General features: G+C 40.0%; 2 protein-coding genes across 3 annotated transcripts; one reads left to right on the top strand and one right to left on the bottom strand.

Moving 5' to 3' along the window:
• Positions 1 to 633: 633 nt before the first annotated feature.
• Positions 634 to 3,779, bottom strand: cbln2b (cerebellin 2b precursor). Its single transcript, XM_005722548.1, has 4 exons — positions 3,442 to 3,779; positions 2,525 to 3,067; positions 1,790 to 1,909; positions 634 to 1,701 (listed from the first exon to the last, which is right to left on the bottom strand). Exons 2-4 carry the CDS (start codon positions 2,810 to 2,812, stop codon positions 1,504 to 1,506), a joined length of 606 nt encoding a protein of 201 aa, XP_005722605.1. The 5' UTR covers positions 2,813 to 3,067; positions 3,442 to 3,779; the 3' UTR covers positions 634 to 1,503.
• Positions 3,780 to 10,063: 6,284 nt separating this feature from the next.
• Positions 10,064 to 20,373, top strand: fbxo15 (F-box protein 15). 2 transcript variants are annotated; one of them, XM_013915479.1, is made up of 10 exons: positions 10,064 to 10,213; positions 10,301 to 10,419; positions 12,085 to 12,189; positions 13,467 to 13,694; positions 15,099 to 15,296; positions 15,382 to 15,511; positions 15,634 to 15,716; positions 18,483 to 18,628; positions 19,584 to 19,708; positions 19,797 to 20,373. In XM_013915479.1, the coding sequence occupies exons 2-10, from the start codon at positions 10,322 to 10,324 to the stop codon at positions 20,061 to 20,063; spliced, it is 1,380 nt and encodes a 459-aa protein (XP_013770933.1). In that variant the 5' UTR covers positions 10,064 to 10,213; positions 10,301 to 10,321; the 3' UTR covers positions 20,064 to 20,373. The 2 variants fall into 2 exon arrangements, with proteins under 2 accessions (XP_013770933.1, XP_013770936.1); XM_013915482.1 differs by having other exon boundaries at positions 10,064 to 10,419; positions 18,483 to 18,579; positions 19,589 to 19,708.
• The last annotated feature ends 731 nt before the right edge of the window (positions 20,374 to 21,104 follow it).

Raw genomic sequence — 21,104 nt, 5'->3', positions numbered from 1 at the left:
TATTTTAGTGTGTGGGCTGAAATATCCCCAAAACGTCCTTTTTCAAACAAGATGGCATCCAGTCACGTGATTTAAAAAAAAGAAAGAAAGAAAGGAAAAGAAACAAACTTTGCACACAGTCTACACTACGACCTCTCTCGCTCTCTTTTTAACCCACATTTGCAAACCACCTCGCTAACGCTTCCAAATATATGTCTACTTTACGTGAGCTTCGGCTCTGCCACAAAGAAGGACGTTTCCGCGGTGTGCGGTCCTGCTGTGCTGAAACTTCACGCTCAGGAGCTGCCCTGGCTCTCCTCAGCAGTGCATTCATAAATGCGCATTTCAGATATTTCTTATTTCCCAGTTATTGAATCGCAGTTTCCAGCCGGCAACAACAAGTGTTTTCACTGAAGTGTTTGACTTAAGAAGCTGTTGCCTGACTTTTTTTTTCCTTTTTTTTAAAAAGCCCATAGGTTCAGCACCTCGGACAGCGACCAGAGTGAGCTGCTCACAGTTCAACCTCTGCTCCCTCTTGAGGCCTTTGAGCTTCATTTGCAAACATGTATTTTTCCTACAGTCTGTATACACAGATAGATCCCCTTTCGTTGAAAAGCTATATGCAAACAAAAACTGATAAATGCACTTAGCCTATACAATACAATACCTTTTATTAAGCGGGACATAGGGATTCTTCTATAATTTCCACAATGTACATTTGGTGAGCAACGTCACTGAACATTAAATCAGTCAAAGCTACGCAGATTCCGAAATGTAGAACACACAATAATGTGAATATGTACTTTATAAATTATATCATTGTTACTATTTTTTTTAAATAAAAGGGCTCTAAGTCGTCTTCGGTGGCTGAAATATGTCGCCTTTTTTTTCTCTTTTAAATAAACTCGTCGGCGGCCTACATTTGGCGTATTTTCAATATGTTCAGCATCCAAACGCAACACCATTGACAGCACAAAACATAAAGATAAAACTTCCATTCGTGCAAAAAAAATGCCTTGGGCGTGAAAGCACTTCTTCTGTTGTTTGTCCATATAATTCCATATACTTCACTTGGACGGAAACCATAAATTGTTTAAGGCTATACAAACATAAAATAGAGCATAACACACTCGGCCTCTCCAAGGTGTCAGTTCCTCCACTCCCCCCATCTTCTCCTTTGTCCATTTCCTCTCAGGTACACCCGTTTGTCTGTCGGCAAAGTTTGTTTTCCAAGCAAGGGGGGGAAAAAAATCCACGTACCCGACAAGTACGGGCCACGTTGAATCATCCAGATTGCGTTAGAGTTGGCTGATGGATTTGAATATATGAAACTCCAAGGAAACGTTCAGATTTGACTAGATAGTGGACGAGTGTAGGTATACAGATATTCGTCGGCTTCCTTGGCTGACAGTTATTTTAGTTAAAAATAAATGGCATGTTTTTTTCGTTTTTTTCTTTTTTTTTTCTTTTTTGGTTCCTCAACCTAAGCAGAGTCCCATGCGACGTGAGTCATCGCAGATTAGATTATAGAGGAAAGACTAGAAAGCCTGAGAAGGTGGAGTATTTCCATCCGCCCATTAGGGTGCCCCGTTCCAGCTTCAGATAGACACGGTCCTCCCGTTCAACCATCAGCAGTACTCCGTTGCTGGCCGCCTCTCTCGTAACGTCCTGGTCACCGGCGAATGCTGATATAACCGGATAATCATTCTGCATCAGGTTCACCTGCAATTAAGAGCAACGAGAAACTTGGAGCTGAGTCTTGTACCCAGGAAATGCAAAAATGCGCCCCACGTTTTTCGTAATTTCTCACCTGTATAGTTTGTCTGTTGTAGACCTTCACCACGTGAAAGCTGAAACTATAGATTCCCCTTCTTGGAGCCTGGAAAACACTCGTTTTGAGATCGAAATGGTTGCCGATGTTCACTAAAACCTGTGATAAGAAAGGGAGCACAATAAGACAGTGCTTTATTAGTATGATTATTTTTTATGTGCATGCTTAATTCAACACAACAGCTGGTTTTGTGGAAACGTATTGTTTGTGTCTGCTGTGCGCAGTGACTAAAAAAGAGGCGTATAAGCCAGTAAGCCTGGTGCTGCTTTGCCAAATGTTTCAGGCAGCACTTCAGTCGCACTTTGGGAAGGATCCCAATTTGAGGCGTATAACAGGCCGCTGTCCAAAGACCTCAGCCGTGAAAACTTATTGGAATATCTAATCAAAAGCAACACATTGCATATCTAAATGCGGCCGAGGCCTCAGACGCATGCGGTAAATGATCGTGCATGGGTGATCGTCTGGCGGCGCATCTCCAGATCACGCCAATTACGCACAAGAATCCTTCTGAAACATAAAATAACGCCGAAGTCTTTAGAAAACCTCCTGGCTCGGATCGCACAGAGCGTTAGAAGTAATAGAAAATCAATATCGAGCAAGATCATAAGTTTTACCCACCCAACAGATTGTACGAAGAGAAAATTATATTTTAGAATAAAATCGGACTTGTATTGGATATGGGTGTGTTGACGCTAAATTCAGTGGACATCTGACCTGGTCAAAATAGATGGTCATGGACGTGTTGCTCATCTCTGACGGCTCATGGTTGGTTCCACGCACGGCTGAAAAAGCCACCTTTGCCCCAGCGGAGCGGACTGAAATGCCAAGTGAGGAGGTGACTGCGCCGTCCGAAGAAGGGTTCGAGTCGCACACCACTAGACACTTCCCCTCGAGAACTATGGGTTCCGTGTCGTTCTGGCCAAGGCAGAAAGCCACGCCGCATCCCAAGAGGAGGGTCAGTGCCAGTATGGCACAGCGTCCCGGGCAGCGCGCTGGCACCATGGTTGGATCGCTGATCCCGTGCACACTGATACAGCCCGGTAGCCCCTTGGAGGTTTGTTAGCTCTCGATCACCTGGTCCAGAGTCGGTCCCTTCTATCTTCCCCTCTCTCTTCCTCAATATGTGATGCTCCCTCACTCTCTCAAACACCTTCTGACACACAGACGCACTCAGACTCTCTCCGACTGAGACTCCCCTCCCTCCTGCACGTCTTAGTTGATTTTGGGAGAGTATTCAGACATCTGCGGTTGCAATTCCTGATATAAGAGAAAAATAGTTCTCTTGTAAGACAATAACATCAATGAGATCGTATATAGTTTACTTAATAAACTTGTAACCAGCGTGCGTAAAAAGACTTGTGCGTAAAGGGAAAAGCGACTGATCGTTAAATACCACAATCCTAATAAGCATGGTGTAGAAATTGATCATCCTTTATAATTATCCTATCAAAGCAATTATTTGTGCTTCAGCTGCGTGTTTGCTGATGGGAATGCGCGCTGCAGCACTTTGTACAAAATTAAAATGTCAAAAAAAAGATGTTCCCTTCCTCTATCCTCGTTCTGGCTGATAATTGTGATGAAACAAGCACTTTTCTGGCATTTCTATGAAGGAACGATAAACCACGACCTACCTGCGTTATCCATCCCGCTGGTGTGCTTTCTGTCCCACCCTCCAAGACTGTAAATTGAGCGCTCAGATCGCTGCTGCTGCTGCTACTGCTGCAGAAAAAAGCATGAGTCTCTGGGCTGCCTTTCGAGGGAGTACTCACGCCCATTCTTTGTGTGTGGCCACTGCAACGAGACTTCTCAGAAGTGCCCCACAATTAAGACACATTGCGTGGACTAATAGGTTTGTTTGCACAGTCATACGTGCTATGCTGGGAGCTTGGGGGCCCCTGAGGTTGGCAAAGATCACTCGCTCTTAGGGACTGTCATTTATATGCTCTGGTTTTGTCATATCTCTGTCTGATTAATCCGAAATGAAGGGGGAATGCAGCGGGTAACCTTGCAGTTACATGGTACATTCAGCATGCATGTATATGTTACTAATTTGGGACTTAAAGCAATTTTTTTTATGAATCAAATACAGATACTCGTGCGCCATCCAGTGGCGGATCTAAATTGTGCATAAGGGCTGTCAGGTTATTAGAGATACACAAGGGGGGTAAAAAAAAATATCAAAGAATCTAAGAGATTAAGACAATAAACTTGTGTGGCATCTCACCTGCATGCTCCACTGACACATGGTTGTCAACAGTCTTCCATCACATCACAAATAAAACAAAGATCTCACAAGCAGGTTCAAAGCAGGTAAAGCTTCAACAAAGCTCACTTCACCGAGTATGACCCGCACTTCTCTGTTCCACCCTTAGCCTTCTTCTTTTCAACTTCTGACATGCCATCATCCTTTGAAGAGCTGTAGAGGGTTCCTATCAGTGCTCCACACTTCTGAATGGTTTGAGGATGGGCTTCACAAGTATTGAACCTCACGCTGGACCTTTAATGAGCTGTCGTTTTCACACTTCCTACCAAGTGCTAAGTGGCTGCATTATACATGTACACAGCAGATACTGTAGGCCAGCTGTTTTATCCACTCAAGTAAAGGAACAGACTGTGTTACTTTTGATTTATCAGAGCTGGAATTTGTTTTAGGGTTTCACGCAAGTAAGCGATTGGATAAGATGAGCAGGTAGAGAATATATCACTGTTAATAAGTGTTGAAAGCTCAGACACAACTGAAGAATATGTGACTTGTGCAGTGTGTTTCACATGCCTTTGTACATGCTAAGTCCTCTACTAAAAATACATTATTTTAGGCTTAATCATGGTTAATCCTTTGCTCCCTTCATTCCCATTTGACAAACACTGCACTGTCACAGCCGACTGACAAACCATGCGGAAGAGTGACATCAGGTATCCAAGAGCCACAGCTGTCCTCGGGCCTTTAGAAGGACACATAGCTACAGAAATCATCAAATGTCAAGTACGGGGGACAAGCAAGCAAAAAGGATGTGGCCTACATGCCATTACTATACCAGGGGCTGCTGTTGCCCTGAAAGGGACTTCACTTTCATCAGGCAAGCTGATCAGCTAGAGTGACAACAGGGTTATGGTGATTTTCCCTGACAGCTAGCAGAGCCTACTGGCTTCTAGGAAAAGGGGGAGGTCAATTATGGGATGGGTCTTAAAGCGAGCCATCTGTTTTTGCAAAGCAAATGACTTATCATCTTTCTGCATGTTTTCTCTGTACATAACACACATGCATGTATACTTTTAGTGTCCCTTTTTGTGCACAACTACATATCAATACCTCTGTCACAAATATTATAAATATTAGGCATATAACGAATTAAATTAAACAAGATCCACTCCATGTGCTCATGCCACTATATGCTTCATCAGATCTAAAATACCCACTATATCTGCCAGTCCATCTGTCTGCCAGTCCATCTGTCTATGTGAAGCTATAAATGACTCTGTATCTTCATCTTTGAAATGAGGTCAGGCTCTCAAACTGCTTCATTTTTGAGTCCTCTCTCTTACTGCTGGAGAATGAATGAATGTGGAGAAAGAGACTGTGTTTTGTCTCTCTTGTCTTAGTTCAGTAAGATGTGACCTCTATCTTAGCATGTGTGAGGAGACAAATAGCATCAATCTTGCCTTTTCCTCCCCTGCTAGTGCTGAGCTAACACCCTGATGAGGAGTTATATTGGTAATCCAGGGAAAGGTTACAGCAGGCGGTACTGTGCCTGCTAAAGCTTACAGTGACAGCTATTAATTTGTGTGTGTGGTGTGTGTGTGTCCACAGTTGTATTAATCACACTGTAGAGACTGGAATCTCAATAGCAGGATAAAGGTAGCTTTCTCTCAGGTAAACTAAGAAATTTTAGGAGTGCAGTTTGAATCGTGGTTTAGGGGTAAAGGTCAAATGTGTTCAGCCCCCCAGGAAATGAAAGTAAATCTGTGCAGTATGTGTAAATATGTACTCTGTACATCTACATGCGTCAACAGTTTACTTTACGGCCCTGTGGGAACTACAAGGTAAAATCTTACAAGTTGGCTTTACTTAAGTGTGCAAACTCATTGCTTCAGAAAATTTAGATGCAGCATCACTATCATAAAGGAGAAGTCAACTTAATTTCTGTAATATGCAATATACCTTAATTTAAATTACCTCATAAATGAGAGAAACAGTTACTGGAAAGTTGGAAAATGTGTTTTGGGGTAGATTAGTTGGGTAAGCTGTGTTATAAGACAAAAATGCACATTTATTGTAATTCTTGTTTTCCAAACATCGCATAAATCCTAAACTGCTTTCAAACAACCTGAACATGGACTCTGCTTAGAAGCCATTAACTGTTACAGAAGACTCAGATCACAGTGGCACATTGTTAGACCTTAACACTATTCTTGACCACACAAACACTGAACTATGTCTCATACCCGCGGTGTGGAAGGGTTCCTTCCAGCTATTTATTGAAACATGCAAATATACATTGGAATATAGCATATAAATCAAAAACAGAGTTCGTACAATTCTAATCAGCTTGCTATTCAATATTTGTTATGACCACCTTTATTCTATAACACAGCCTGAACCCAGGCAGCTTTCTTGTCATTTCTTTAAGTAGTCTTCAGGAATAGTTCTCCAGGCTTCTTGAAGGACACTCAAAGCTCTTCTTTGGACGTTGGCTGCCTTTTGTTGTGTTCTGTGTCAAGTTGATTCCACACCGCTTCAATAATGTTGAGGTCCCGAATCTGGGGAGGCCAATCCATGACTCATAAGGTTCCCCTGTGTGTTTTTCTACCCAGGTATGCTTTTACTGCATTACCAGTGTGTTTAGGATGAAAGTTGAAGCTGCTGACAATCAGGCTCTTTCCAGATGGCATTGGATGATGGATTAATATTTGAAAGTACTTTTCTGCATTCATAATTGCAAAAAACACCAACATCAATGGTTGAAATGCAGCCCTAAACCATGACAGAGCCTCCACTGTGTTTAACAGATGACCACAGACACTCGCTGTCAAACACAGAGCTGTCAAACTAAACAAAAAAAAAAGGTTTTCCCAAAGATGAGTAGTTCTCATCATGCTGATTTGGGTTCAAGGGTGGTCACTTTTCTCATGATTATGCTTCAAATTACTCACCCAAAGCTGTAAAATTAGGGTGTGATATCACGGTGATGTCTTTGATTGACAGCTCCTGTCAGGAGAAACTCTCATATCTCTGTTGTGAATTGCAGATGAAGACTGAGAGAAGATCCAACCTTTACTTCCCATAACCACACTCTCTGTTTAAAGCTAACAGCATGCTGTATTCTGCAGTAAACTGAACTAACCAACATAAGTGATCAGAGGCACTGTTGTACTTTTTCTATGAGTAAAATGTGTGATTTTAAGCTAACTAGTAAATTAGCATCCTTAGCTATAACTAGCTACGACGAGGAGTAAGCTAAGCCGGTGTTCGGTGGCTAATCTGTGCACATGAATGAATTCACCCCCGACTAAAGAAATCACTCTGTTGAGCTTGAATGTTAATTAAAAGTCAGCGCTGTAGTTCAGACATTAGTTCTGCTGCTCTGACTTTACCGAACAGAAGGATGTTAATTCATGCAGCAGGCTGCCAAAGATGAGGCACTGAAACGGTTTATATGAGAAACAGAGAAAAGTCATTCATTATATACTGTAAGAGTAACAGGCTGGACTCTTCTTCAGCTTCTGTTTAGAGCTGATTATTAACTATCTGCAAACAGCAGCATGTTTCTGTTTCTTTCCACATCTGAATGGACAGTAACAGTACAATAAATTAAGTAATCAATAACACTGCTGCCTTTAAAAAAAGAGCACTTCGATAACATTAAGACAGCATTAAGCAAAGATGAATTACTAAGAAGATTGGAAATTTTCACATTCACAAATTGCCTGTAATTCTAGTTTCTACCTGATATCTCAGTTTGTTGATGGTGATTCACAGAAATGTGTTCTAAATACTGAAAACACAGATGTTTAACACACAATTAAAGTGAACAGGGTTTAACCACAGCTGTCTGGCTGAGGTGTTTTCCCCCATTTGTAGCAAACATTAAAACTAATTTAAGTTTCATAAACTCAGTCTGAGAGGGAGGGTCCATCCTTTCTTTGCATGTAAATACAACTTCACCTTCAGTCAGTATTCAGATATTAAAATATCATTAGTTGTATTTTAGATACTTTCCAGTGAGCTCTTATTGCATTTATGAAGTGACTACAGCTGCTTTTACTCAGCGAAATATGTCAAAAGAAAATGGCAAAGCTTAATACATATGAGCTGAAACTAAAATTTATGTCTACATTTCTGACTTTCACCAGCTCTTTATAGGTCTAGATTTGGAAGTGAGAGTTTTTAAATATTCAGGTTAAAAAGCATTCTGAATTATTATTAGAGTTATATGAAAGACTAAATGACTGTATGCTCTGTAGCCTACATCCTTTGAGAAACATAAAATGAAGCATTAATAGAAGACGCCCAGGGCAGCTGATCAAAACACTGTTAACAATAAATCCATATATTTTGCACAGTCGGTTGAAGATTGCTGGTGAAGATTAAATGTCCTCCTTTATTACTGAGTTAAGCTTCAGTCCTCCTGATGTTTCTAAAAAGACATCTACCTCAGTGGATCAACAGCACATCTGGGACAGGACAGCTGTGATGAAAGAAGAGGAGGAGATTTCTAAAAACCACTGGATCCAGAAATCCAGATCCAGCTTGGCCCCGATGGTCTCCTCCTCACACATTTTTGCCCACTGTAAATGTAGTCATTGATAATAATGTAGATTTTGCGTCATGCTTTAAATGAGAAGAACAAATTACATTTACATGAAACCTTCTCCCGATGTTTTACGTATAACATCTTAAATTTTTCTATTATATTTCAATGTTTACAGGCTGCAGAGTTCTTTGTACATGTGTAATGGTTGTAAAACTGTTTAAATGTTCATCTACAATAACTCTGGGCCTCTGTCGAGTGTGTACAGCTGATAGCATTTCTTGGTCTGTGAGGCTAACAAAAACTAAAGGGTGACTAATTATCGATTCAAACATGTTGAAAATGAGAGCCAAACTTGTGTAAAACTGTAAACTCGCTAACAACTCTCTAACACATTGTGGGTGCTAACTGTTAATCTAGCTAACACATTAACAGTGAGAGTTACATAATATTATTTGATGTTGTACTATAGTATGTTAAGATGTGTGCCTATTTGAATATGTCAACATGGTTGTATTTACCTTAAATTAATAAGCTGATAGTAGCAGCAGTTTTCTTTGTTTGTTTTTTTGACAGTTATTTAGTAAAATCAACAGAAGGGATGTAACTAGCCTAACTGGAGTAGCTGAGTCCAATGATTGATGATTGATGCTGCTAAATGCCTTGATTTCCTTTATTAACCTGAATACAGCTGAATTCAAAGACACTCCAAAAATCAAAGTGAAAAACAAAATGATGCAGCAGGCTAATTCATTTTGGTGAAATGTCATTGCAGCAACTCAAAATTATACTCAGTAGTTTGCATGACCCCCACCTGCTTGTAGCTGGACCAAAGCAGAGATATTCTAGTGGATTTAGGTCAGGGGAGCGTTGTGGCCAGTCAATGCTATCAATTCCTTCACGCTCCAGGAGCTGCCTTCATACATCAAGGGGGGCATTGCTGTGTTGTTGCCTAGCCAGTAGAGTTTTGTGTGTCCTTCCATGGATAAGCCTCCCCAGACCAGGGTTGGGGTTAGGGTTAGACTGTGCTGGGAGACACAACAAACCAACATGTTGATGTGCCATCTTGGTGGAGTAGGACTATGTGTGCAACTTCTTTAGGGTCCAGGTACCATTAGGGACACCGACACTATCTAAATGTAAAACTGGTAAAAAAAAAAAAAAAAAAAAAAAAAGGTCAGAAAAGGATGAAGATGGTGAAAATGTCATTGGCCCCCATCTGTTAAACTAATCCTGTTTTGTTTTGTTGTCTCATTGTTGCCTCTCTAGTGGATCTGCTGTTAATGTAATCAATGCGAAGCAGTTAAAACTGATTATAAAACCCCTCTGCTACTTAAATGACCAGAAGTTTAATTGACTATCTATCTATCTATCTATCTATCTATCTATCTATCTATCTATCTATCTATCTATCTATCTATCTATCTATCTATCTATCTATCTATCTATCTATATTCTGCTTTTATTTTGAAGGAATTTGTGCTTCCTCCCGCCGGAAGACGTTGGACCCGATGTCACCAAGGTGACCGGACGCTTTCACGGAATTTCGTTAGCACACAAGGAGAATTAAGTCATTTAATGTAGCCTACTCATGGATTTAACACAGTACCAGCTGTTCATTTTGGATCCCGGATATTATCTTCACGGTCTTTAAGTAAAAAAGCTGTCAAATAAACGCTCTTTTAAAGTTTCACGACCTTAAAACCTTGCAAATATAAATTATCTTGTAACTGTCACAAAGTTGTCAAGACCAGCGGAACAAATGGCAGCTTCGAAAGCAGTCGTTCCCGGGCGAGCATTAAGGACGTCCAAAAGAACTGACAAATCATCCCCAGCGTCCACTCAGAGCTTTATGGAAAGGTAATCTGTCAGTGCATGCAGAGACTATACACGGTACATGCCATTTCTTCTTCTTAATCTTTGTGGCATTCAGCGCTCAAACAGTGGATCTGCTGTTTATAGACTTCAAAGTAAAAGGATTTGTAGCAACAAATACAATAACAGCACAGCGTAAATCAATTCAAGTGGAAAACACTTTACTACATGAATTAAGCAGTTGGATTCTTTCCCATTAAATGTAGGCAGTTACAACACAGAAAAACAGGTCAGTCAGTAGACGGTTGCTGCCTCTACTACCAAAATGATTCTGTTAAAACAGCTAATCGTTCATATTTAGCAACAGCGTTGTTTTTAATATTTGTTTTAGTCTGAACGCCTCAACGAGCAGAAATAATTGTTTCGCTCAGACTTTCCTTTTTATTAAACAATGGTTAGAGTCTTAGAGGTTTGGAGTGCAGCCCGGATTTATTTTCATAATCTTTTCACTGATTCAAATATACAGAAAAATAAAATAAAATAAAATAAAAATACCAATCACGGTTGTGACCAAATTCAGTTGGTCTAAAGACATTATATTTTTCAGATCCCTTTGTTTATTTATTTATTTTAACTATATGCACATCTTAAATCTGATTGTAACATTTTAAGAAAAAAATATCAAACAATTGAATTATTTCAATCATTTGTGTTAAACTATTTGTATCGGATATTGGAGACTGGCCTTGAAAGCACCACATCACTGAAAATCATCATCACACTTTCAAGTTAAAACTCTACCATGCAAAGAAGAAAAGGGAGGTGCAGAAATGCTCATGTCTCCTTTGCTGCTCCTTCTAATTTCTAACTAAATAACTGAAAAATAAATTTTCATTCCCTTTAGCCTCAGTGTATTTGTATTTAGCATGAATCAGTCAATACAGAAATACTAACATATGACAAAATCTGAGCATGTTAGCACTGTGAGATGATGCAAGCCCATTGTAAAGTAAGCATGTAGGTAACAGTCGTATGCAGCTCAAAGCACTGCTCTGTACTGCCATGGTTGTAGACTTAAGTTGAACTTTTGAGCTCTAATATCACATGTTACATCTATTTTTGCTAACTATTATTACAGCTGCAAGAATTTAGTCAGTGAGAGGATGGCTGTTTGGATAATCTGAACTTTAAAGCTGTCGTATGAAATCATTCGCCTTGTTAAAACAACGCCCAATCTGGTTTCTTAATTAATTTATTCTTGAAGTAATTTAATCTGGTTGTTGATATGTAGTGAAATGACAGTGACTGAGCAGGCAGGTGATAGGAAGATGAATTTATTGCTCACTCAAGTGATTTAATTGGACAGCAATGGCATCATTAACCAGGACAGCTGTGAGCCAACAAACCTAGCAGTATTTGTAATTAGCAGGCATGGATGGATAGATGGATGGATGGTTGGATGGCTTTCATTAGACCTTTAGATCTAAAAATCTCAGCTGAGTTCTTTACATATTTATGTTTTTTTTCACCATATCTACTAGAACAGAACATAGAGATAAGTAGTTTCACTTTATTGCCAGAAGTGTATGACACGATTTCCAAGCAGTGTTTTCAGAACACATTTATCTCATAGACTGAAATCTGAACAGTAGGAGGCATGAAGGCACACTGTCACATCCTTGTAGTCATGTCTAATTACCTTTTCCATAGACTGCCATCTGAGATCCTGATTAAGATTTTGTCATACCTGGATGCTTCTACACTTTGCTGCATAAACCACATCAATAAGATCTTCTATCAGCTTGCCAACAGCAAGTAAGTACCATCTCGTCAGTGCATCTTCCACAGTTTATTAAATACATGATTATGTTAATTAATCCAATAGCAAAGGGACAGTATGCCTCCAAATCTTACAGTAGAACCTTTAAGTCCAAGGCACGGGAGCTCTGTGGTTTTTGCCCCAATTCTTCTTCTGTTTTTCTGAGAAAAAGCATTAGACCTTGAAAGAGGAAACTTTACAGCATGGTCCCAAGTTCCTCAACTACTTAAACATACCTAAAAGCTTCGGCACCCATATGTGGTGCATTGATATTCATGTTCATGTTTCTTTTTAGATACTTAGAAAAAATTACCTGCTATGCTCCACTGGTCTTTTACTCCAATTTTAATCCTGCCACATATCTCTGGATATCTGGCCTGAAATTCAAGCCACATATCTAGCTATCTAGAGATGCTCACTGAGCTTATGTACTGAAGCATCTAGCTCTCCACCTTTTGGAGGCAATCCAAATGCACAAAGTTTACATTTCAAAATTGTGATTTTGTGATTGCATGATTTGGCAAGGATCATGACACTCTGTGGATGCACAAACTTGTTTTATTAAAGGTCTAGTTCATTAACACATTTCATGTTAGTGAAAAACACGTCCTACAAATCAAAATATATATTTATATATCATTTAGGACATATTCTGAAATGTAAAAAAGCCAGCCAGATTGCAGCCTATGGTCAATTCAACAGTCTTGACACATTGATTTTTTTGTTGTTGGTCAGAACCACAATCAGAACCCAAATGTCCTCCAGTAACTACCAAAGAATACCAAGAACTCGGTGATCAGTGTTGTCTGCAATGCCAAGTGTGTCATATTTAATACATGAGTATTTGAGAGCTCCAGGTCATCAGTGTGATTCTTTTTTGCACAAAGTGTGGCAAAAATGATACAAACTGAAGCGTATACTATATGCAAATTGACATTAATTTCTTTCTTTAATTTTTTTCCAATAGGTTCAATAAACAGTCGTGTTTTCCAAAATATCAGAACTTTCTGGAATGATTTCATGCTTCAGGCATCACAGGGTTAAATAGTTTCCTCTTAGTAGAAAAGATTATTCCTATAATGGAAGAATTCACTATTAAACTTATTCAAACGTGAAATTTCACTGCTGATGTTTTGATATTGTCATTCTGATGAATAAAACTTAAACTTCTTTTTTCTTGGCCACCCTGTAAGAAATGATCACACTAGACATACTGTACTGGTTTGTAACCTTTCTGACCGAGTCGGTCACTCTCCTGATGCTGTCATTGCAGTGCTCTGTGGAGAAAGCTTTACATTGCGGATTTCAGCAAGAATAAAAAGTGCATGGACAAATCTCTGTTGAGGATGGCCACGATGGAGGTGCAGGATCGACCCGAAGGTTACTATAAGAGGCTGTACTTCAAGACTGTAGCCGAATGTGACATGATCAAGTGGACGAGGCGGCTTGGACTCATCAGTATTCACACAGGGCTACCCAGCCAAACAGAGTGGGTCCTCAGGTGAAGTGTGAGACAGATAAAGAGAGAAAACCCAAGTTTAGTTCAAAGGAATTAGGTTTTCCATTTACTTTATGTATCACCTACTCAAACACATTTAGAAAGAAAAATATGTCATTATTCTTTCTCTAAATGCTCATGTTAACTACTTTTATAGTGAATTTTATATCCTTTTAGTTGAAAGGAGGTGTGTTGATCCGTGCTGTGTCTGTGCTCTAACGGGGATTTGGTATTTGTTTGGAAGCAGCTGTATGAAGCCTTTGTTCATTGTTTGCTGTTAGCAAATAGCAAAACTTTGGAGATCTACCCTCGCTGTTGAGAAAGTTCAAGGTTGGAGAGGTGGGGGGAGAACACAACAAGAGGATAGTTCAAGCTGCTGGTAATCAAAAACAAAAAGTATGGTTTGTTTTTGATGTCACACTTAATGACACTTTCTTATTAAAGGTGAGGAAGGAGGTCTCTTTCTGAACGTGATGTCTGCTCAGGGGGATGCCAGCACGCAGGGGAGAGCTCCCTCGCCACCTCCACCGCAGATTCTGCTGTGTTTTTATAACCTCTGATTAGAGGCTGTGCTGCACTCAATATTGAGTTCTGTGGCAGTCGCTGTGGTACAGAGGGGAAATAGAAATAATTGTGTTCCTTGCAGGGGCTGTCTGAATTGTTGAAATAAATTACTTAGCCCCCCAACCCCTCATCCACAGAAGACATATGCATGCACGCACACCTCAGCCTTCCTCCCACCGACTCAGACAACTCCCTATAGGGCTTTTTTTGTCTGTTAGAGACCATGAGGAGCATGCGATTTACCTTGGTAATAATCATTTCACAAGACGTCAAGCATACAGGCAGTGCAGAGTGAAATCCCTGGGGTCAGCTGCTGGAGCCCCCTGGGCTGCTCCAGTTTTTAACTTTGTTCCCCCACCTAATTGATATTGGATGGTGTCTCAGCGAGGCGCCGGCTGCATCACAGTAGGGGCAGCCCTGAATCACAGTTTAGACAGAACTGGATCAAGAGATTCGTCACAACAGCTGCAGTTTTAATTTCATTCGTTGCATATCATTTCATTAGCAAGAACAGCTTTAACTGGAGTCCTACTACTTCCCTCTGCTGACAAATGAGATGTAACAGCAAATAAACTTGTAATTTTTCTGATTTAAAGAGCAACGCTGCCAAACACTGCCCGGTTATTTTCACTGTAATAAATTAGAAGACAAATGGATGGATTATATTTTTGTTCAATGATTCATTTGGACTATTTATGTGGTATTTGGTATTAAAGAACCTGTTCACTTCTGCCATGCTTAGCTTCACTCTCACCTGCTCTCTTCTTCTCTCTCTCTTGCTTTTATTGCAAAACTGCAAAAAGTCCTGTTCCTACAATTCTACATTCTGTTTTCTAACTCTAGAAACTTGAACGTCACCTGGGAACTGACAGTCATGGGTAAGTCAGGGCGTAAGAGCACTTTGGAGCAGAGCCGGTCCCAGTTCACTGAGACTTCAGTGACACTGTGCTGGAGCGGAGGAGACCGCTTGCCCGACTACCAGCAGATTTCCACCCTTCAGCTGTACGGTGTCAGGAGGCTAGCCTGCGTCAGCCCAAAGAGGTAAAGGCAGCTGACATCCATCTGCACCCTTTGTTTCGCCTCTTGTCTCAGTAAAACCAACTGCTGTCTTTGCTTCCTCTGTCAGCCCTGTTTGTAGGTCCCTCATGGAGAAGTTAGACATGCAGACTCTAACTAAGAACATGCAAGTCATTGGCCAGGACAGATTGGTGCAGCTTAAGTTGCTACAGCCTGGCATCATCATCGGTGTCTGGAGGGTAATTACCTCAGGCATTCATCCCATGTTTTGATTATTATTCACTGGCTTAGAGTAGCAGAACAAGATACACAGTATTTATCACAGGGAGAAGTGACATCTTTAAGCATCTTTTTTTTCTAGGACCAGTGCTCAGTTGCCTTTATCATGTTCACCCTCCACTTCCACAAGCTGGTGGAAAGAAGCACTCAGGGATCTTCTGTTTGGTAGGTTGGACTATAACCAGCCCCTCTTATGAACATCCATACAAGGTGTGCTGCGTCTCAAATTTAAGGGATGTATAGACTGACAGTATTGCTCCTGCAGTGATGCACTGTACAGTGGGATTTGAGTTTCTGAAATAGTTTTTCTTTGGAATTATTTGCAGTCCAATTTCAGAAAACTGTTTTTCTTTATTTGTTTGTTAAGCCATTTAACACTGACCGAATCAATCGAGCACAGAAAGAGCCCACAACTCAGGGGACGATTCAGTGTGATTTCTCCACATAACAGACAGCTTAGCAAAGAACCAATTTTAAATTGGGCTAATTGAGCTATTAGATGAAAATTCTCAACAAGGACAAAAGAAGAAGAAGTGTTAGACCTAAAATCATGACAGCAGATGAACAGTACCTCAAAGTCATGTGTTTAAGAAATAGCAAAACATTCAGCAAAGACATGGTAGAAAGAATGGTCTCAGTGGGAGGCTGGCTGTCAAGAAGCAATTCTTAACAAAGGGAAAGAGGGAGAAAATGCTGAAGTATGAGAATTACACAACTGGAGTGAAACTCATTGGAAACAGGTTTTATGGGGTGATGAATTCAGATTAGAAATTTGTAGTTCAAGTCATTGTCAGTACGTCAGTAAGAGGTCAGCTGGCTTCCAAAGAAGAGCTTTGAATGTCCTTTAACCCTTAGATGCACACGTGTTTTGTTTTTCTTCAAAATCTTTAAAATGCAAAGTTGTAATATATTCATATTCCAGGTATTTCTCATAAAATATGTTTGTAACATGAGGCCATTTGCATTTTTATTTATTTTTTCATTCATTTATAAAAAATGCAGTTTTTGTATCACTACCCCACTCTTCCACAAGTGGGGTCAAGAATGACCCCAAGCAGTTCCTGTGGAATCTTCTATGAAACTTTCATTCTTAGCAACTCTGACTGTCCCACTTAAACTTCTGATGGATCAAGAATTAATTTTTACACAGTAACATACACGATTTATAGTCAGGGCTACACATAAGTGGTCCGCAGGTGTGCATTCGCTGTCAAAATAAAAGTATTCCCAGAAATTCTGAGAATACACGCTTCTTTTGCGGTGGAGGGATACCAAAGTAATTGCTTACGGAGCTTGCTTCTTCAACATCTTTAAGAGTTCTGAACAAATGTCTGTCCTCCTCCAGAACATCTAATGTACGCAAACGAGCGTTCCAACTTCTTATCTGGTATGCGTCTTTTATTTTGACAGCAAATGCGCACCTGAGGACCACTTATGTACACCCCTGTTTATAGTTTCCTGTGCATTTCAAACATTGCCCTTTCTGATTTTTTAAAAATATTTAACATGGCTGCTATGAGGCCAGCTAGGATCCCTGTGGCCCTACAAATGATCCAGGACGGATGGGATGAAGAGCCCATCAGAGGCACTGACTCAGAATCTGACATCTAACATATAGAGTATCCAGACTACTGTCCCCCACACTGAACAAGGCCAGTCAGATACAGAGGAGTCCTCTGATGAGTCCTCTGAAGAGGAAATGGATATTGAGTCCAACAGTATGAGCCCCTCTTACTGCTCTAGCCACAATATTCTGAATTAGTCGGCCAGGGCTTGCACCTGGGTCTAGTACTGTCTCCCCAATAGATGTTCATGTCTGATAATATAATAGAAGAGGTGCTGACATGCACAAACATGGAGGCACAAAGAGTAGCCACAGACAGGGGAAAAGAGTGGAAAAATGTAATCAAACAAAAGCTCCTGGCCTTCATTTGATTGACCATTCTTGTAGGAAGTGAGAAGAACTGGGATGTACCAGTTGGTGTGTTTTTGGGAGTCCTCTGCATAACCCATTGTACAAGGCCACTATGTCAATTCAAAGATTTAAAGATATTCGCCATTTCTTGCACTTTGATGACAAGAGGACCAGAGCCTATGGACTGAAAACAAACCACATGGCAGTTTTCTGCTACATATGGGACCTGTTCCTGGTCAACTGCAGGCAGAAATTCATCCTCAGTGATTGTGTTACAGTGGATGAACAACTTGTGCCTTTCAGAGGGAAGGCTCAGCTTCTGCAGTATATGCAGAGCAAGCATACAGAAGTGGTACAAGTGATACAAAAACTGCACTTTCTTAAAATTAATGAAAAAATAAATAAAAATGCAAAAGGCCTCATGTCACAAAGATGTTTTATGAGGAATACCTCAAATATGAGAATGTTACAACTCTTTGTTTTAAAGATTTTGAAGAATAACAACCGAGTTTATAGCAAAATGCATTGTTTCTATTTGGGGTCATTTTTGACCCCACTCGTGGAAGAGTGTACGTATTGGTAGGTTGTGCATCGAAGGGTTAAGAAGCCTGGAGAACTAACAATTTAATTAATTTAATTAGTTTTCAGGATTAGAATTGTACAAACTCTGCTGTCTGGTGGAAGTGCTCACAGCTCTTGTCTACACTCAGACTCGCAGGTGCTCCAGAGGCTTATGAGTTATTACCCAACAGTAATTTACTTTCCATCCACGTGAAAACAAAAACATTTTCAGGACCACACAGTGTTAATGATACCGTACTTCAGCATAGTAAGGATATAGCACCCTCTCCTGGTTTCCTGTGGGAGTACAGCACTTTTATTTATTATGCTCCACAAAATTAATAGATCTTTGCCTTTTTTTAGGAAAATGCTTTTGTCATGATACCCCCCCCCCCCCACTAGACAGAGTTTACACTTTCTGGTTTTATCAACTCTTTCCCTTTTTCCCCTTTCAGTTCTTATGTGGAGCCGGTGGTCCAACCCCCTTTCTGTGATATAGACCCTGAATACGGTCTCCATGGTTACCAGCTACACATTGTTCTCCACAACACTGTATGCGAGCTCATGTCCGGAAGCTTTTCCCAGCTCTTCTGCCGCAGAAGTAATCCATTCATACCCACATTTTGTACCCACATTCATTAAGTAGCACTGTGAGTTATGCCAAGGAAATATGAATAATCTTCTGTACTGTGTGGGTAATATATATATAAAAAAAAAACCACAGTATAGCTATGTTTTACATGTATAGTAACTTTAAGAGGGATACAAAACAGAGTCCTAAATATCAAGAATTCATTTGCTGTGATTTTTTCCTCCCATTTTTTTCTGCAAATTTATGACTGTATTTATTTCCTAAGACCAGTCGATTTGTATTTAGGCATGTACAGCACTATTTTTATGTGCCTCCATAGTTTGTTTCACATGTGTGACAAACACTTACAGGCTTGCTTTTTCAAACTAATTAAACCTCAGCTATATGGCAGGAAACTTGGATATGTGGAATAAAAGGGAGGTTATACAGAAAGGTATTTCAGAATACTGAATGCTTTTGTGAGCCTGCGATCTATACTCTTGTCATAAAAAAAAGAGACTTCTGAAGTGCTGTTTGGAATATTTCAGCTTAGTACTTACTTTTTTATTAGCAGCTAGTCATACACCAGACAATACAATCACTTTAGAGGCTACTTTGCATCACTCTAAGGATTTCCATTATTGTTATACATTAAGAGTAATTCCATTCAACAAAACAAAAATGCAGAGAAAATGTTGATCATTGTAGAAAAAAGTGACACAAAAACACTTTCTTTACTCAAGTCTTTATTCAGTATTTTAAAGCGTTAATCCACATAGTCTAACTTTCATTCTTTAGGTGTAAGAACTGCTATACATAATAATCTACTGATATGATACAGCCTCTGAATTTGTTAAAATTTAGCTAAACTCACTAAAAAATTTGTGTTTATTTGTGTTTGATGGTTACAGCGCTTGTAGACTTAAACTGCTTAGCTGTCTTAAATTGGGTATAAATGTCTACACGCGGTGTTTTCTCTGTCTAGCTCAGATCTCTGATGGGCTGATCCAGCTAACAGTCATTAGCAGCACAAACCTGTCCCAGCACACATCTCTGTCTGGTGACATCACCCTGCCCTGGCGTTGTGAGGCCCTGCAGGGCACAGTGGAGGTACTACACAAGCATAAAATTCCCAGCAGTGGTGTGGCAGGCAGAAAATATACACACTGGCACTTATTTACTTTTCAACTTCTTGTAGAATTGCTGCATTATGAGTCTGACTCTGCTAGATGAATTTAGGAAGCCCTTCAAGTGTGTCACCTCGCCCGTTTCAGCGGAGCTGGAAAGGACGCCCGTGTGCTACGACTATGACGGTGAGCACTACCTGATCCACTATCAGGATTCTGACATCCAGGTGAAGATGAGGCTTGTGTGGATGAATGAACAGAAGCAGTTTATTCTCATCAGTTTAGTTGTCTATGTGAGTGTTTGCTATGTAAACAAGTATTTCAGTAGAGATTACTGATTGTTCTGGATTTCCCACAGAAAACTGGTTTCATATTTGATATTTTTGCTCGCTCCATAAGACCAAGATAACAGGTTGTTCATTCATTCAGTAAACGTTGTAGTGCAATGACTGCTCGTTTTATTATTATTTTGCCTTCAAGTGTTTAATGAATGAATTCAGTTTGAATGGATCTGATTTCTTTAAAAAAAACTTCTTTACTCTCTACTAAATTTCTGAGTTATTTCTTTTCTTTGGACTCGTTAAGCTTAATCCTTCCCCTGTTCTTGTCACTTTGCCTTTGACGAAATAGTAAAGTCCTTGAAATGTACCATTTTCAGAGGAATGCTTCTTCTCTTTTGTTGTTAAGCACTTAACACTGACCTGTGAATCATTCGAGCATAAAAAGACAACTCGAGGTGTGAATCAGTGTTGTGTCTACACATAAAATACAACAAAAGAACAAAATATATTTTAAATTGTATCTTCAGGCAGCCTGTCACAAAAACACATCATTTGTTTTCATTTCTTTACTTGAATCTATGAAAAATACCAACAGTAACACAGTTTGATGCATGTAAAATAGTATTTTTGCACCAACAAGTTGCATTTGAATCTACATACAGCATATCCTTTGGAAACCAGGCAAAAATCCAGCAAAGACCTGACACAGGACCCAAAACATGCATCTGGCTCCTCAGTTGATCTATTTATTGTTCACTGAAACCTTATCAGAAGTGGTCTCAGTGGAAGGGTGGCTTTCAATAAGCTATTCAAACAGGGAGAAAATAGTGATCGATGCCAAATTACACAAAAACGTCACTGAAAATCAGTAGCAAGACTTTATGGAGTGGTGAATCAAAATTTCTGATTCAAATTATCATCAGTGTGTAAAGAGGAGGTCAGGAGAGAGGTATGACAGTGTCGACGGTCATCTATAAAACACGGCGGAGGCTCTGTCATGGTTTGGGGTTGCATTTCTGCCAGTGGTGTTGGAGATCTTGTTAAAATTTATGGTATTATGACCACAGAATAACGCTGTCAGATTTGGATTCACCATGC

Source organism: Pundamilia nyererei, unplaced genomic scaffold (genome assembly GCF_000239375.1).
Source record: "Pundamilia nyererei isolate P.nyererei 1_Seehausen unplaced genomic scaffold, PunNye1.0 scaffold00007, whole genome shotgun sequence".
NCBI classification, from domain to species: Eukaryota; Metazoa; Chordata; class Actinopteri; order Cichliformes; family Cichlidae; genus Pundamilia; species Pundamilia nyererei.
The sequence above is the reverse complement of the archived record's forward strand: the minus strand, read 5'-3'. Positions and strand labels throughout refer to the sequence as shown.